Source organism: Perognathus longimembris, chromosome 9 (genome assembly GCF_023159225.1).
Source record: "Perognathus longimembris pacificus isolate PPM17 chromosome 9, ASM2315922v1, whole genome shotgun sequence".
In the NCBI taxonomy this organism is placed as follows: domain Eukaryota; kingdom Metazoa; phylum Chordata; class Mammalia; order Rodentia; family Heteromyidae; genus Perognathus; species Perognathus longimembris.
In genome coordinates this window covers 12,619,116-12,634,454 of record NC_063169.1, presented here as the reverse complement: position 1 = coordinate 12,634,454, position 15,339 = coordinate 12,619,116, and the positions used below count along the sequence as shown (strand labels likewise).

The window sequence follows — 15,339 nt, the reverse complement described above, 5'->3', positions numbered from 1 at the left end:
AGCAAGCACATTCAGAAAAAAAGAACAAGAGGGGGGAAGAATATTTTTGGGTAGGAAGGGAAATATGGTTAACCTAAATTGGACTTGGGGTGCAAATGGAGGCAGCGCTCCTACTGCTATAGTTCAACTATGCACTGTTGTTTCCATTGTTAAAAGGAACTACTGGTGGGGCATGGAGGGGGTAAGTCTGATCAAAGCATATTGTATGCACGTCAAAATGAACCCCTTTGTACACCTAAGCAATGCTAATGAAAATGTGTGTGTATGTGTGTGTGGGGGGAGTGTATGCTTTTTAATAGCTCAGCTATATTCTGGAACCTAAATGCTTAAAAAAAAAACCCACAAAAAAACCCACAAAAAAACCTCTCAAGTGCTTTAAATGCTGTTTGAGAGGGGGCACTCAAACATGCACTAAAAATAATTTTTGCACATTATACTTTCCTGCCATTTCTCTCCTGAATTTCAAATTTTCCCTCCATAAAATGGGAATATAGAAAAACACTGTAAGTAACTAGAAAGTACCATGTAAGCATTTATGGACTGCTGCTGCTATTGGGTTTGCCTTACACATAAGAAGTATTTAATAAATGTTTACAAAGTTATTCATGAACTAGGCTACTTAATATAATAGACGAATGTAAGAATAAGCATGTTAAAAGATTAATCCTACTATTAACACTTTCACTTTAAAATAAGACATTTGCCAGACTTGAGACAGACATGTATAATCCCAGTGCTTGGGAAGTACAGGCAAGAGGTTCTTGAATTCAAGACAAACCTAAGCTATAAAAGCAAGACCCTATGTAAAAAAACAAAACAAAACAAAAAAAACACAGCAGCAACATAAATGATATAAAATATTATATTTTTAAACTGTAAAATATTACATAGTACCAAGTTGTACACCTTACAAGTATCTCAGGGGAAAAATAATGCCTCAGTTGTACAAATATATAATCATCACTGTAATCACCATATGGTATGTCTTAGGTATGGCAGAAAGAGGTAATCAAATAAGACAGAAAAACAGAATGGGGGGGGATGAGGGAGGAGGTAACAAGTTGGAAAGGAAATGTATGCACGGCCTTACGTATGAAACTGTAACCCCTCTGTACAATAAATAAATAAAATTTAAAAAAGAAAGAATAAGAGGCTGGGTTGAATTATGGTCTTAAAATCATATTCTAGATAACAGATTGTGTGACACTGGAAAAATTATTTGATGTTTTCCTTCTTTCCTTCCTTCCTTCTTTCCTTCCTTTCCTTCTCTTCCTTTTGGCATGTGCTATCACTCCTGACCTATTTACCATTAAACCTTAGTTTTTGTATATGGGAATCGTAGTAGTAGTAGTAGTATCTACCTTTCAGGATTTCTTTTTCTTTTTTTTCTTGCCAGTCCTGGGACTTGAACTCAGGACCCAAGCACTGTCTCTGGCTTCTTTTTGCTCAAGGCTAGCACTCTACCACTTGAGCCACAGCACTACTTCTGGCCTTTTCTATATATGTGGTGCTGAGAAATCGAACCCAGGGCTTCATGTACATGAGGCAAGCACTCTACCACTAGGCCATATTCCCAGCCCCACCTCTCAGGATTCCTGTGGAGATTAAATGAAGAAACACAGGGAAATCATCTCTTCAGTGATACTTGCTTTGCTATCATCTTATCATTTTGTATTAAAGGTGTGTGTGTGTGTGTGTGTGTGTGTGTGTGTGTGTGTGTGTGTGTACATGCTAGTACTGGGGCTTGAACTCAGGGCCTGGGCAATGTCCCTGAGCTTTTCTGCTCAAGGTTATCAGCACTCTACCAATTGAGCTATAGAGTCTTATGAACTTTTCTGCCCAGGCTAGTTTCAAACCATAATCCTCAGGTCTCAGGCCTGAGTTGCTAGGATTATAGGCATGAGCCATTGGCACCCAGCTGCAAGGTTATTTTCTATCAGTGGATCTAGATTCGAAGTGATTCTTTTTACAATTTTAGTCATAGTAGGGAATTAAACTTGTCTTAAAAAAATTCTATTAAGAGAGTCCACTATGGTCTTACATCTGGGTCCTTTATAATAAGGTACCCATATACCAATATGCTAATTAAGTTAGGTTAGATATAGCTCTTGAGAGTTGTGCTTTCCTGACCCAAGTGTTAGCAGATGCCCAAGTTCTTCATATTTCACTAACCAATCTATCATTCATCCAAAATCTCTGGGTTATATTAAAAATTATTTTTTAATCATGGCCCATGTTTCACTTCTACTAAAATTTGTCTTCTTTTTCAACTGGAAGTGTTAATGCTTAAGATGTGCATACATGCGTAGTTTTTCTAATTTTTCAGTGAGTGAAATCTTGCTAATACAGAAGCTAAAGAAGTTAGAATAATGAAACACTGGGAGAAGAGTCCCTTATAATAGTATACACCACGGCAAATGATGGTGGTGGTCAATGAAGCAATTACTTCACATCTAATCTCCCACTGAAATGAAATAGCTGCATTTTAAGGAAGTAAAACCTAACCTTCCCTGAGATGACTGACCTGTTAAATGAGTCAAAACGCCTTAATTCTGGACCTATAAAATTAATCAAAATAATCCAGCTGTGCAACTGTCTTACCTATCACAGAGAAACTAATAATTCTGAATCTTGACTATTTTAAACATTTTGCTTCTTTCTACTTTCTTGATAGCCATGTTTTGGGCTTGTGTTCGGTTCTTCTGGAACCTGGAAGTTCCCTTCCTCTGGAAGCAGGCTGTGCCCAGATCTTCAGCTGCAATTGCTCCTCCAGCCTGCCTGCCTGTGACAGTACTACCTGCCAGCCAGAAGCATCCATGTTTCTAGTGAGCTGCTGCAGCCCGAACAGACTGTTAATTCAGCCAGAGGATGAGAGGTTGTTTTAATTGGCTAAATCTGCTATGTACTAAGCGTATGGCCATGAATTTGTAGCCAAAACACTAATCTAAAAAAAAAAAAAGTCATGTACAGTTTAAATACAAAAAAAGAATGACATTTTATTTCACCAATTCTTGCTTGCCATGAGTTCTAATTTGTGTGTGTGTGGGGGGGGGCTGTTTGTTTTTTGCCAGTCCTGGGGCTTGGGGCTCAGGGCCTGAGCACTGTCCCTGGCTTCTTTTTGCTCAAGGCTAGCACTCTACCTCTTGAGCCACAGCACCACTTCTGGCTTTTAATGTCTATATGGTGCTGAGGAATCGAACCCAGGGCTTCATGTATGTTAGGCAAGCACTCTACCACTAAGCCACATTCCCAGCCCCGAGTTCTTCTAACTTTTTACCCAGAATCCCAAGTCCTTTACCTTGGTGGAAGTAGGCTTTTCCTGGTATACTCCATGTACCAAATCCATAAGAGCACTTGCTATAAGTTCTGCAACCTAAAATAAATAAATAAAACAATTATAAAATTTATCCCCTTTTTTTGGCTTGTTTTGTTTTTTGCCAGTCCTGGGGCTTGAACTAGGGCCTGAACACTGTCCCTGGCTTCTTTTTGCTCAAGGCTAGCACTTTATCACTTGAGCCACAGCTCCACTTCTGGCTTTTTCTATATATGTGGTGCAGAAGAACTGAACCCAGGGCTTCATGTACATGAGGCAAGCACTCTACCACTAGGCCATAGTCCCAGCCCCAAAATGTATCCCATTTTTAACTCAGAATGCTTCAGAAGGTTTAGTAGTAGCAAGGCAGGGTTTATTCTTGGCAGAAAAATTGGAGTTATATGCAAAAATCTTGGCAAATGGTATTGCCCACCTGGATATTAAAGCTGCGATCCAATTTTTTCAGTCATAATTTAAGCAGAAGAAAGCTTATGAGCATAACATTTAACTATATAGCATTAACTACATGAAAATCCAGGAACAGCCATTTGAACATAAGCTTCACTTTCAGATAATGAATGAAATATCAACTCAATTTATTTTCTATGTGTTTATTTCTGTCAAGTGGATACCTCTTCAGATTCCCATTCTGGGAGCCATTACAATGCTAATTTTCATATCTACTACAGAAAGTAAAGCAATAGCAAGAGAATGGTTAATTTTTCAAATATGTTCATTATGTTGTACTTAAAACGCACTGAAGATATATTTGGTGTAGGGGCCCTGAGTCAAATGTACCATTAATATTGAAAGGTTTTACAGCACAGCAATACTGAGATTGTATTAATCAAACTTGTATTATTTTCAGTGTCAGACTATTAAAAAAAAACAAAACCTCAAGCAAATTCAAAAGATTTGAACTTACTCCAGAATGTAAAACAAGAACAAAAACGGTAAATGGTCTCTTTGGAACTATTGCACAATTTGCAGTTGTTTGTACAAAGCATCTTAATTGAGGAGGATAAAATAGTGTATTAATGATACTGTTCAATGAGGCTATTCCAAATAAAAATTCCTCAAGACAACTACCACCTTCTTATAAAGTCTTAATATCTGACATATTTAACTTCCTGCATTATGTAGTCCTGTATCTAATTTCTACTCTTTGCTTCCTAAAATTTAGCTCAGTTTTGATTGAATTAAGGGATTTTGTTTCAGCTTTTATCATTCTTGTAATTGAAGACATCATTAAGTCAAAAGATAGATTTAAACAGCAAGTTACTTTAATCTGAGGTACTCTTTATTTAATAAACATTTTTCTTAGAGGCAAATTACATTAATTTGTAAAAAGCTTGTTTTTAAATTTTAACTCATGAGTATTTATCTCCCGTTTTAAATTTGCATTCATACTGTGTAACTTACAGAGAGCTGCTGATAGGGAAAATTTGCTGATTAAATGCATATTTGTTTCTAGCTCTGAGGATGGATTAATTTGTAAGACCCTATCAGTGTCTTTTTTTTTTTTTAAATCACATTGTCCTTTAGGTAACTCAATACTTAAGAAATATTGTGGCAACATGAGCTGCAGAGGGACTGGAAGGACAATGGTCCTACAGTATTACCAGATGTGTTGAGTTATTTAAGTGGGGAAAAGAGAAAAATGAATGGATCTCTCCCCCCGCCCCCCAGGCATCAGATAAGCCCTATTCCCAAATCCAAAAGGATTGAATATCACCAATAGGTCTATGAAAGACTGTAATTAAATGCACAGCATACGATTGGATTACAGTTTATACAAGCAACATCCCAAGATCCCCTGATGGCTGGACACATAATACAGGCCAATCACTCACTAAGAAATGTTATGATTTCTAAACAGCTTAAGCTCTGAGACCAGCATCGGTAAAGTGGAAAGGGATTTACAAAGAGAAAGTCCAACACAAGATGTCAAAATGATGGTATGAACTTTTAACAGTAGATCTAGCTCTGGATAAGCACAGTGCTCCTTCTATGAAATTCCAGGCCAGACAGAAGCAACAAAAACATTTTGTTCTTTGACTCTTTTTTTTTCTTAATGGAAGTAGCACTCTGACTTGGAAGTTCATAATTTATAAATGACTTGTACTTATAAGTGGCCATACTTCAGAATATACCGCCATAGCCAATGACAACCGTAAAGAAGAAAGGTCTTGATTACTTTGTATTAACAAACCAAGGAAAGGAAGAGATTATAGAAAAGAAGGCAAAGTCTATGAATTAGATGTATCCTGGTCAGGGTGACTTGCCCAGTACACACATAAATCCCTTTCCTTTGCCCTGCGTAAAATGTTTATTAAGTTTAAAAATGATGGCTTAAAAAATTTAAAGCTATATGAAACTGTAAACCCTCTGTAATTCAATTGGACAATAAAAGAAAAAAATTGAAGCTGTGATGCTACGTTAGTAGTCCACCTTACTTGCTGACAAAGAAGTCCTCATTTACTGCAAAGAGAGATGTTTTAAAGTATCATCCTCTTTTAAAAATGCAGATATTTCTAGAATGAACAGAAGGCTACCTGACACTAAAGCATTTGCAGTTGGTGGCTCATGCCCGTAATCCTAGCTATTTAGGAGTCTGAGATCTGAGGATTGTGATCCAAAGCCACCCCAGGCAGGAAAGTCCAAGAGACTCTGGAAGTGGCACTGTGGCTCAAAGTGGTAGAGCACTAGCCTTGAGCTGAAGAGTGGAGGGACACTACCCAGGCCCAGAGTTCAAGCCCCATGACTCACCGAAAAAATAAAAAAAAGAAAGAAAAGCATATGCCACCACTGGGTGCTGGTGGCTCACACCTGTAATCCTAGTGATTCAGGAGGCTGAGATCTGAGGATCACAGTTCAAAGTCAGCCCAAGTAGGAAAGTTCGTGACACTTATCTCCAATTAACCACCAGAAAATTGGAAGTGGAGCTGTGGCACCAAGTGGTAGAGTACTAGCCTTGAGCAAAAGAGCTCAACAACAGAGCCCAGGACTTGGGTACAAGCCCCACAATCGACAAAAACATAAAAAGCATTAGCTTAATAACCTATCCTCCACCCCAGATTGTTTTACATTTTTAAAATTGGAATGTATTAATTGTATAAAGGGATCTTTATATGCATATAATGTCCTCTGATCAAATTCACCCTATCACTCTCTTTTATCCCTTCTCTCCCTTTCTACTTCAGATTCTTTTTTTCTTTTTTTTGGCCAGTCCTGGGCCTTGGACTCAGGGCCTGAGCACTGTCCCTGGCTTTTTCCTGCTCAAGGCTAGAACTCTGCCAGCTGAGCCACACCGCCCCTTCTGGCCGTTTTCCATATATGTGGTGCTGGGGAATCGAATTGAGAGCTTCATGTGTAGGAGGCAAGCACTCTTGCCACTAGGCCATATTCCCAGCCCTCTACCTCAGATTCTTGAGGAATGTTTTGTTCAAGCTATCTAGAGTGCTAGCATGGACAACAGTGGTTAGGAGACTCTAGTAACTTCTGGACACCCCCTCTCCAGACATTGTTATGCTCTATCTAGACAAAAGCAACTATAAGCCTAGCATGCATGAAGCCCTGGGTTCGATTCCTCAGCACCACATAAACAGAAAAAGCCGGAAGTGGGTGCTGTGGCTCAAGAGGTAGAGGCTAGCCTTGAACAAAAAGAAGACTGGGACAGTGCCCAGGCCCTGAGTTCAAGCTCCAGAAAAAAAAGTCTCATTTATGCCATCCTTGAAAGCCTAATAGATTGGAGAAGTGCAAGCAAGTGCCCCACTAGGAGCCAGAAGATCTACATTCTAATTTGAGGAGTGTGCTAATGTTTGTTGTGAGATTGAAAATATATCAATTCAAAGCATTCTTCAACTATACAGTAAGTTGCAAAAGTTGGTTCTGTAAGGTCTCTCCTTGTTCCAAAATTCTGCGCTACTAGAAATGCAAACTTTAGTATTCCTAATTAGGCAAGTATCTTGAAAGAGCTTTTTTTTTTTTTAAATCCTTTTGTAAACTTCAATGGAAAACTTTGATGTGCCCTAGGTCAGGACTCAGATCCACTATTATTATTGTTGTATGCTGGTACTGGGCCTTGAACTTAGGGCCTGGGTATTCTCCCTTAGCAGTTTTTGCTCAGTTTTGGTGTTCTACCACTTGAACCACAACTCTACCTTTGGTTTGTTGGTGGTTAATTGGAGATACCAGTATCAGAGTTTCCTGCCCAGGTTGGTTCAAGCCTTGATACTCAGATTTTAGCATCTTGAGAAGTTAGGAATACAGGAATGAGATACCAGAACCTAGCTTTTAATGATTCATTAAAAAACAAAATTCAGCAGTCATTCTTTATCTTTTGACAAGGATAACTATAATCCATTCTTCTTATTATTATCTATCCAGTCCTGGGGCTTGAGCTCAGGGTCTGGGCACTGTCCCTGAGCTCTTTTGCTCAAGGCTAGCACTCTACCACATTGAGCCACAGTACCACTCTGGTTTTCTGGTGGTTAACTGGAGGTAAGAGTCACACAGATTTTCCTGCTGGGGCTGGCTTTGAATCTCCTGCTGGATTTTAGCTTTGAGAGGCTAGGATTACAGGAGTGAGCCACTAGTATCTGGCTTCTGGAATATTTTTTAACATTTATTCTTCAACCATTCTTAATTGTTTACATTTCTGTTACATTTGCTTAAATATATCATGTGTTTTATTTTCTTTCTTTTTTATTATATTGCTTTTAAATTGAACAAAACAGTAAGTTTATTTCCCTGGGAAAGGGGACAGACAGTCTGTTTTTAGTCTTAGAGAGGCTTCAAGTTAAGCTATGACCACATAGTCATTTATAGAGTATATAAGTCAATAGTGTTTTTTTTTTTTTGTTTGTTTTTTTGCCAGTCCTGGGGCTTGAATTCAGGGCCTGAGCACTGTCCTTGGCTTCTTTTTGCTCAAGGCTAGCACTCTACCACTTGAGCTACAGTGCCACTTCAGGCTTTTTCTATATGTATGGTGCTGAGGAATCAAACCCAGGGCTTCATGTATATGAGGCGAGCACTTTACCACTAGGCAATATTCCCAGCCCAAGCCAATAGTTTTTGTACTCACAAAAATAAGATTAGGGGTTGGGAATGTGGTTTGGTGGTGAAGTTATTGCCTAGCATGTATGAAACCCTGGGTTCAATTCCTCAGTACCATTTAAACAGAAAAAGCCGGGCTGGGGATATAGCCTAAGTGGCAAGAGTGCCTGCCTCGGATACACGAGGCCCTAGGTTCGATTCCCCAGCACCACATATACAGAAAACGGCCAGAAGCGGCGCTGTGGCTCAAGTGGCAGAGTGCTAGCCTTGAGCGGGAAGAAGCCAGGGACAGTGCTCAGGCCCTGAGTCCAAGGCCCAGGACTGGCCAAAAAAAAAAAAAAAAAAAAAAAAATGTAAACAGAAAAAGCCAAGGGTGGCGCTGTGGCTTAAGTGATAGAATGTTAGCCTTGAGCAAAAGAAGCTCAGGGACAGTGCCCAGGCCCTAAGTTCAAGCCCTAGGACTAGCAAATAATAATAATAATAATAATAATAATATCATTAAGTTATAATAAGTATTTTATGTAGAAGAGACATAACTTTTTCATAACTTTGTGATCCAGGAATACTATCAGTTAACATCTGACAGATGGACAAGATTCAAGAGTGCTATAGATGTTTACCTATCTAGATCAGTCTAGACTGAGCAAAAGAGTACCCATCTTAATCCAGAAACAAAATACAATTAAATCCTTAGAAGAAAATTATAAGACAATACGGTCCCATGAAGCTCAATTCAGTTTAAGCTGAGTTGATGTAATAAGGTAGTACAGTTTAATTCACTTTAAAGAGGTTGCTGTATAACTCAATTTGCTTAGTATATAAAAGTAGTGGAGCACATTATGGATTTATAATTCAAAAATTTGTTCTTAAAAGGTTATTTTAATTAGTTTTTCCTAGTGTGGAGTACCAAAACAATATAGTATCATCAATGTTTAGAAGGTAAATGCACATGGGGCATGTTAGTCTTGTCTAGTCTTAACAGCCACCATCAAAGGGAACAGTCATGTGTGCACATCTGCAGTGCTGAGGGCATTAATTACACAGAAATTTATGGTACTTCCCTCACCACAAACAGCAACATATGAAGAAGTAAACAGGAACAAAGGTAAAAGCACTCTTAGGGAAGAATAAATTTTCATTTACCTCTTGGGAAGTATAAAAGATAGATTCAGCATAAATAGGTCTGTTAAAAGAACTTTGGCATTTGAAAGACTACTGTCAAGATTTATTTATTTAAGCTTTTGAAATATAATTTTATTGTTATTACCAAGGTATGTACAGTCAAGACTTATTTTAAAGCCATAAAAATCTATATTATCGGGCTGGGGATATGGCCTAGTGACAAGAGTGCTTGCCTCGTATACATGAGGCCCTGGGTTCAATTCCCCAGCACCACATATACAGAAAATGGCCAGAAGTGGCGCTGTGGCTCAAGTGGCGGAGTGCAAGCCTTGAGCAAAGAGAAGCCAGGGACAGTGCTCAGGCCCTGAGTCCAAGCCCCAGGACTGGCCAAAAAAAAATCTATATTATCAAAAATATTTTATAGAAAAATACTTGTAGAGACAGAAGAAGCTAAGTAGGATGTTAGTGGTAATCAGAACAGTCAGTATCTCTCTTTTAGTCCTCTGCACAAATCACAGAGTGTTTAAGAGATGCAAGTATCAGCTGGAAATGTGGCTTAGTGGTAGAGTACTTGCCTAGCATGCATGAAGCCCTGGGTTCAATTCCTCAGTACCCCACAGACAGAAAAGGCCGGAAGTGGCACTATGGCTCAAATGGTAGAGTGCTAGTCTTGAGCAAAAGCTCAGGGACAGTGCCTAGGCCCTGAGTCCAAGCCCCAGAACTGGCAAGAAGGGGAGGGGGTGTGGAGAAGAGAGAGGGAGAGAGACAGACAGACAGACAGACAAATATAGATGAAAGATGTGCATTACCAAGGAAAGGCAGGGTGGGACTGAGTCAGGAGTAGTGCCCTCCCATAGAGACCAATAATAACATCTAACATTTCTAAGGTACTTTATCACTTATAAGCTGGGTTTTAGCAAACCATCTAGCTCCAGATGGATTCAGTGCCCAGTATTCAGCCAGAGCTTCCAGACTGGCAGCTTCAGTGGCGTGGTGACCTCTGAAGAACATGGGAGCAGTAGCAATGGCCAAATAAGTGGGAAATCTACTCAGCTGCCACCTGGGCACCAACAGCCCAGATGAGCCCATCTCTGCATATTGATTAAAATAAATGATGGCTTTGATAAAGCCATCGCTAAAGACTACGTAAGAAGACTTTCCATTCCTTCCTAAGAGACTAGGGCTAGGTTTAATGAAGACAATGATGAAAGATCTGTTGCAATAAACACACCACGAACTCACAGGAGCTCTGGAAGAAGCGTCTCATTCAGCTGTTTGAAGGGAGTCTTTTCAATTCTGCCAAATATGTGAGGCCTTGCTTATTTGTGGGAGGGATGACAATCTGTTCTACTGAGCTGGAAGTTCTTTCTGGCTAAGCCAGATAGCAGAAAGAGAAATGGCATTACCAATAGGACAGGTGCAGCATAAACTAAGCAAATTGATAATCTTGATTTTTAATTTAGAACAGCTGATACACTGGTTTATAAACTCCTGGTAACTTTTGTCACAAAAAGGTTTCAGAAAAATTCAATGAATAAACTAAAGTATAAAATCTCAACTGATACAACTTGAAACAGGCCTACAAGATCAGGAAAATAGTTTTGAGTATCAAGTGCTAAGATTTAATTTTTTTCTTTTTTGTCAAAGTGAAGTACAGAGGGGTTACAGTTTCATATGTAAGGCAGTGAGTACATTTCCTTCTTTCTTTCTTTTTTTGCCAGTCCTGGGCCTTGGACTCAGGGCCTGAGCACTGTACCTGGCTTCTTTTTTTTGCTCAAGGCTAACACTCTGCCACTTGAGTCACAGCGCCACTTCTGGCCATTTTCTGTATATGTGGTGCTGGAGAATCGAACCCAGGGCTTCATGTATATGAGCCAAGTGCTCTGGTCACTAGGCTATATCTCCAGCCCGTGAGTACATTTCTTATCCAACTGGTTACCTCCTCCCTCATTTTCCCCGCCTCCCCCCTCCCCATTTTCCTCCTCCACCATGAGTTGTACAGTTGGTTTACACCATATAGTTTTGTAAGTATTGGTGTTGCATTGGTTTGTCTTTTTATCTTTTGTTTCTTGATTTTGGTATTCCCTTTCCCTTCCCTAGTTCCAATACACATATCCAATATCCAAGGTACAATACATACAATATCCAAGGTACTAAAATCAGTTACAGTGATACCAGGGGTAAAACAATGGGAAGGGAGTATGGGGGGAAAAAAAGGCACTGTTTCACATGGCATGTTGAAAATAACTACAATAGTGACATACCACTTGTTTCCATAACTTGAAGTTCACTTCGCTTAGCACTGAGATTTAATTTTATTTGGTATTTTATGCAATTTTATGTTGTTTTTAATTGAGGCACCCCTTTGGGCCCTAGAGGCTTATGCTCGTGATCCTAGCTACTCAAGAGGCTAAGATCTGAGGACTGTAGTAAGAAATTAGCCTGGATAGGCAAGTTCAAGAGGCTCTTATCTCCAACCAAAAGGTGAAAGTGAAGGTATGGTTCAAGTGGTAGAACGATAGCTCTGAGTGGAAAAAGCCAAGCAAAAGCATGAGGCTCTGAGTTCAGTCACCAGTATCAGTGTACAAACACACAAATAAACTTGGGGGCAGTGCACGCTACTCAAGTGGTAGTGTGCCTGTCTGGTAAGCACAAGGCTCTGAGTTCAAACTCAAGTAACACGCACATTACACACAGTATAATGTTGGAATTGACTGCAGTACCCTGGGATCAAATAAGGGATATGAGTCAGAAATTCTCCAAAGTAGCTGGGCACTGGTGGCTCATACCTGTAATTCTAGCTACTCAGGAGGCTGAGATCTGAGAATCGTGGTTCGAAGCCAGCCCAGGCAGGAAAGTCCATAAGACTCTTATCTCCAATTAACCACTAGAAAACTGAAAGTGGGGGGCTGGGAATGTGGCTTAGGGGTAGAGTGGTTGCCTAGCATGCATGAAGCCCTGGGTTCGATTCCTCAGCACCACATAAACAGAAAAAGCTGGAAGTGGGTGCTGTGGCTCAAGAGGTAGAGTGCTAGCCTTGAGGAAAAGAAAAAAAAAAAAAAGAAGGCAGGGACAGTGCTCAGGCCCTGAGTCCCAAGCCCTAGGACTGGCAAAAAAACAAAACAAAACAAAAAACACTGAAAGTGGTGCTGTGGTTGAAAGTGATAGAGTGCTAGCCTGAGCTGAAGAGCTCAGGGACTATGTCCAGGCCCAGAGGTCAAGTCCCATTATGGACAAAAGAAAAAGAAGAGGGGAGAGAGAGAGAGAGAGAGAGAGATTTTCTACAAACTATGAAAATATACAATTGGATATTTTTCATGTACATGCTAAGCACATACTCTATCACTAAGCTAGACCCCTAGTCCTACATTTGGCACTTTTTTCCTTTTTAGTTTTTTTGGAAACAGTCTTGCCATGTACTACAGGCTAGCCTTGGATTTTCTATTATAGGCAAGGCTGGTCTTGAAGTTGCAATCCTTGTGCTTCAGTCTCCTGAGTGCTGGGATTATAGACATATACAACATGTCTGGCTATACTTATCTTTTAAATATCTCCATTGCTTAGCACAGTGCAGATAAATGTTTTAGTGAGCTATCAATATCATACTAAAATTAATTGTATAAATCACTTTGCGTATTTATTAGGCTCAAAAATTGACATGTATGTATTACCTTATGGTTTTTAAGGTATTTCAACAAATGATGTAAGTTTGGAATATGCTTCAGACTGCTGAAATATACATAGACATCTTTGTATCTCTGACAAGATCTAAAGGATCTTGGTTTCTATATTATATTCCCATTTTCTTCTTTCCTTTTCTTTTATTTGTGGTGCTGGAACTTGATCTCGGTGCTTCAAAGTCACTAAGCAGGTGATTAGCACCATGCCTCTTGCCCACATTTCTAATTTTATTAACAATTTTTTTCTTGAATACATTGTTTGTATTTACTTATGATTCTATTTTTATGTCAGAATCTGGTTCCATGTGGTAAGTAGAGATACTTTCCTATACTTCTTAGAATTGTAGACTATGTGATAAGTAGCTGTGATGGCGCTTGATTTCACAGATGAGATAATGAGAAAAAAAAAACAGCCCAAGTTGCTTTTGTCATTAGCTAATTCTTTCAGATGTTTCATAAGTCCTTTGATATTTGTACTAAAATATGTATTCCACTATTTAATGTACTATAAATTCAAAATAACTGCAAAATTGCTGGCAAAAGCAGATCATACTTCCTTGTTGGTTTATTAGTTTTTTACTTTGGATTTTCAAGCCAAATTGTCTGAATGTAGGCAATGGCTCTGCCATTTATTAAAGAAAGAAAATAAAACCAAGGCTAGACACTTCAGTGCTCCTTCCACTTTATAATACTCTGTCATCTGTAGGAGTATGAAGTAGGTTAAGTAATTTATTGTTCAACACATCATAAAAATAAAAAGTGATCCACAAGAGTATAGCTGAAATTGCTATTAGTAATAAAATACATGACCTGATATTCTCAGCAGACAAACTGTCATTAAAAACTGAATATTGAGCCCAGTGTGGGAGCACCTGGAAGACTGAGGCAGGAGGATCATAAGTTTGAATACAGCCTATGTAGTAAGACTGTCTCAATGCATGCTCTCTCTCTCTCTCTCTCTCTCTCTCACACACACACACACACACACACCAAGTAAACAAAGAAGCAAATAGAGCAATAATTGGACATACAAGAATGCTTCATGTTTGCCTGATTTCTAGCTGATTTACCTTACTGTGTACAGTGAAAATGGCCTAGAACAAATATAATTAAACCATTCTACAAATGAAAGCAGATAATTTGTTTTCCAAAATGTCTGAAAAGAAACTTCCTTGGCCCTGCCATATTTTGTAACAAACCCACTTTAATGTCTTCACATTTTACAATATCAGAAATGACCTCCGGGTCAGGCATTCAGTTAATGACCTGTTGGGCTAATAGCCTTCAGCTTTGCCCTGGGCACACATGTCCTCCAGTAGGTCATTAGCTGCCCCAAAATGGCTTGCCCCAAACACTATTGCTAAATAAATAAAATTTGCTCCCGGGCTTAGGATCTATAAGCAACTTTGGCTTGGAGTGAATTTTTTCCTTCAGTATCTACAACTCTCAAGTTTTAAGAAAATGATGGAAATGATAAGATCAAAATATTTGAAAGAATCGAACCCTATGAGGCTGTTAATGAAGAGTGGTCACATGGATTCTTTTTAACACTCCTGAAACATTCATTCTTTTGCATACAGTGTTAGAATTTAGTATCAATCTCATACAGGAGGCAGCCAATGACAAAGGCAGCACAATTTGGAACTGCATGGGATATAGTTACATAGACATGTAAATAGTACTCTACCACTTGAGTCACAGCACCACTTCCAGCTTTTTCTGTGTATGTCATGCTGAGGAATCAAACCAAGGGCTTCATGCATGCTAGGTGAGCACTCTACCACTAAGCCACATTCCCAGCCTCAATCCATTTTCAAATGACACAATTTCATTTTTTTTGAATAGCACTGCATAGTGTATATGTGTATACATATATTATATGCACAAAGAAAATATTCTATATATAACAAAACAACACACAATACTTTATCTTGTGTAGGGGATGGCTATGCCTTTAAGACCTGGGATGGCTCTAGCCACTCCCACCTCCTTCCGGGTTCTGCCGGAAGAGAAGCCAAACCAGCCCCTCCTCTCGGTGGTGAGCATGTGTGTTGTGATGGTGCTAGCTGACCCAGGAGGCGGAGCCAAGAGGTCTCTGCCTCTGCGGGAAGTTCCGTGAAGTCAACGTGATGGACACACTCATTAGTCTATCATTAGCACCTGGCC

The 15,339-nt window shown here is 39.3% G+C and overlaps 1 protein-coding gene across 1 annotated transcript in view; it reads right to left on the bottom strand.

Annotated features, from left to right (window-relative positions):
• The window catches only part of Pdss2 (decaprenyl diphosphate synthase subunit 2), a 199,056-nt gene that overhangs the window by 61,255 nt on the left and 122,462 nt on the right, over window positions 1-15,339 (bottom strand). The window contains exon 4 of the mRNA XM_048354522.1: window positions 3,299-3,373. Coding sequence (XP_048210479.1) covers window positions 3,299-3,373 — 75 coding nt within the window. The remainder of the gene's footprint in view (window positions 1-3,298; window positions 3,374-15,339) is intronic.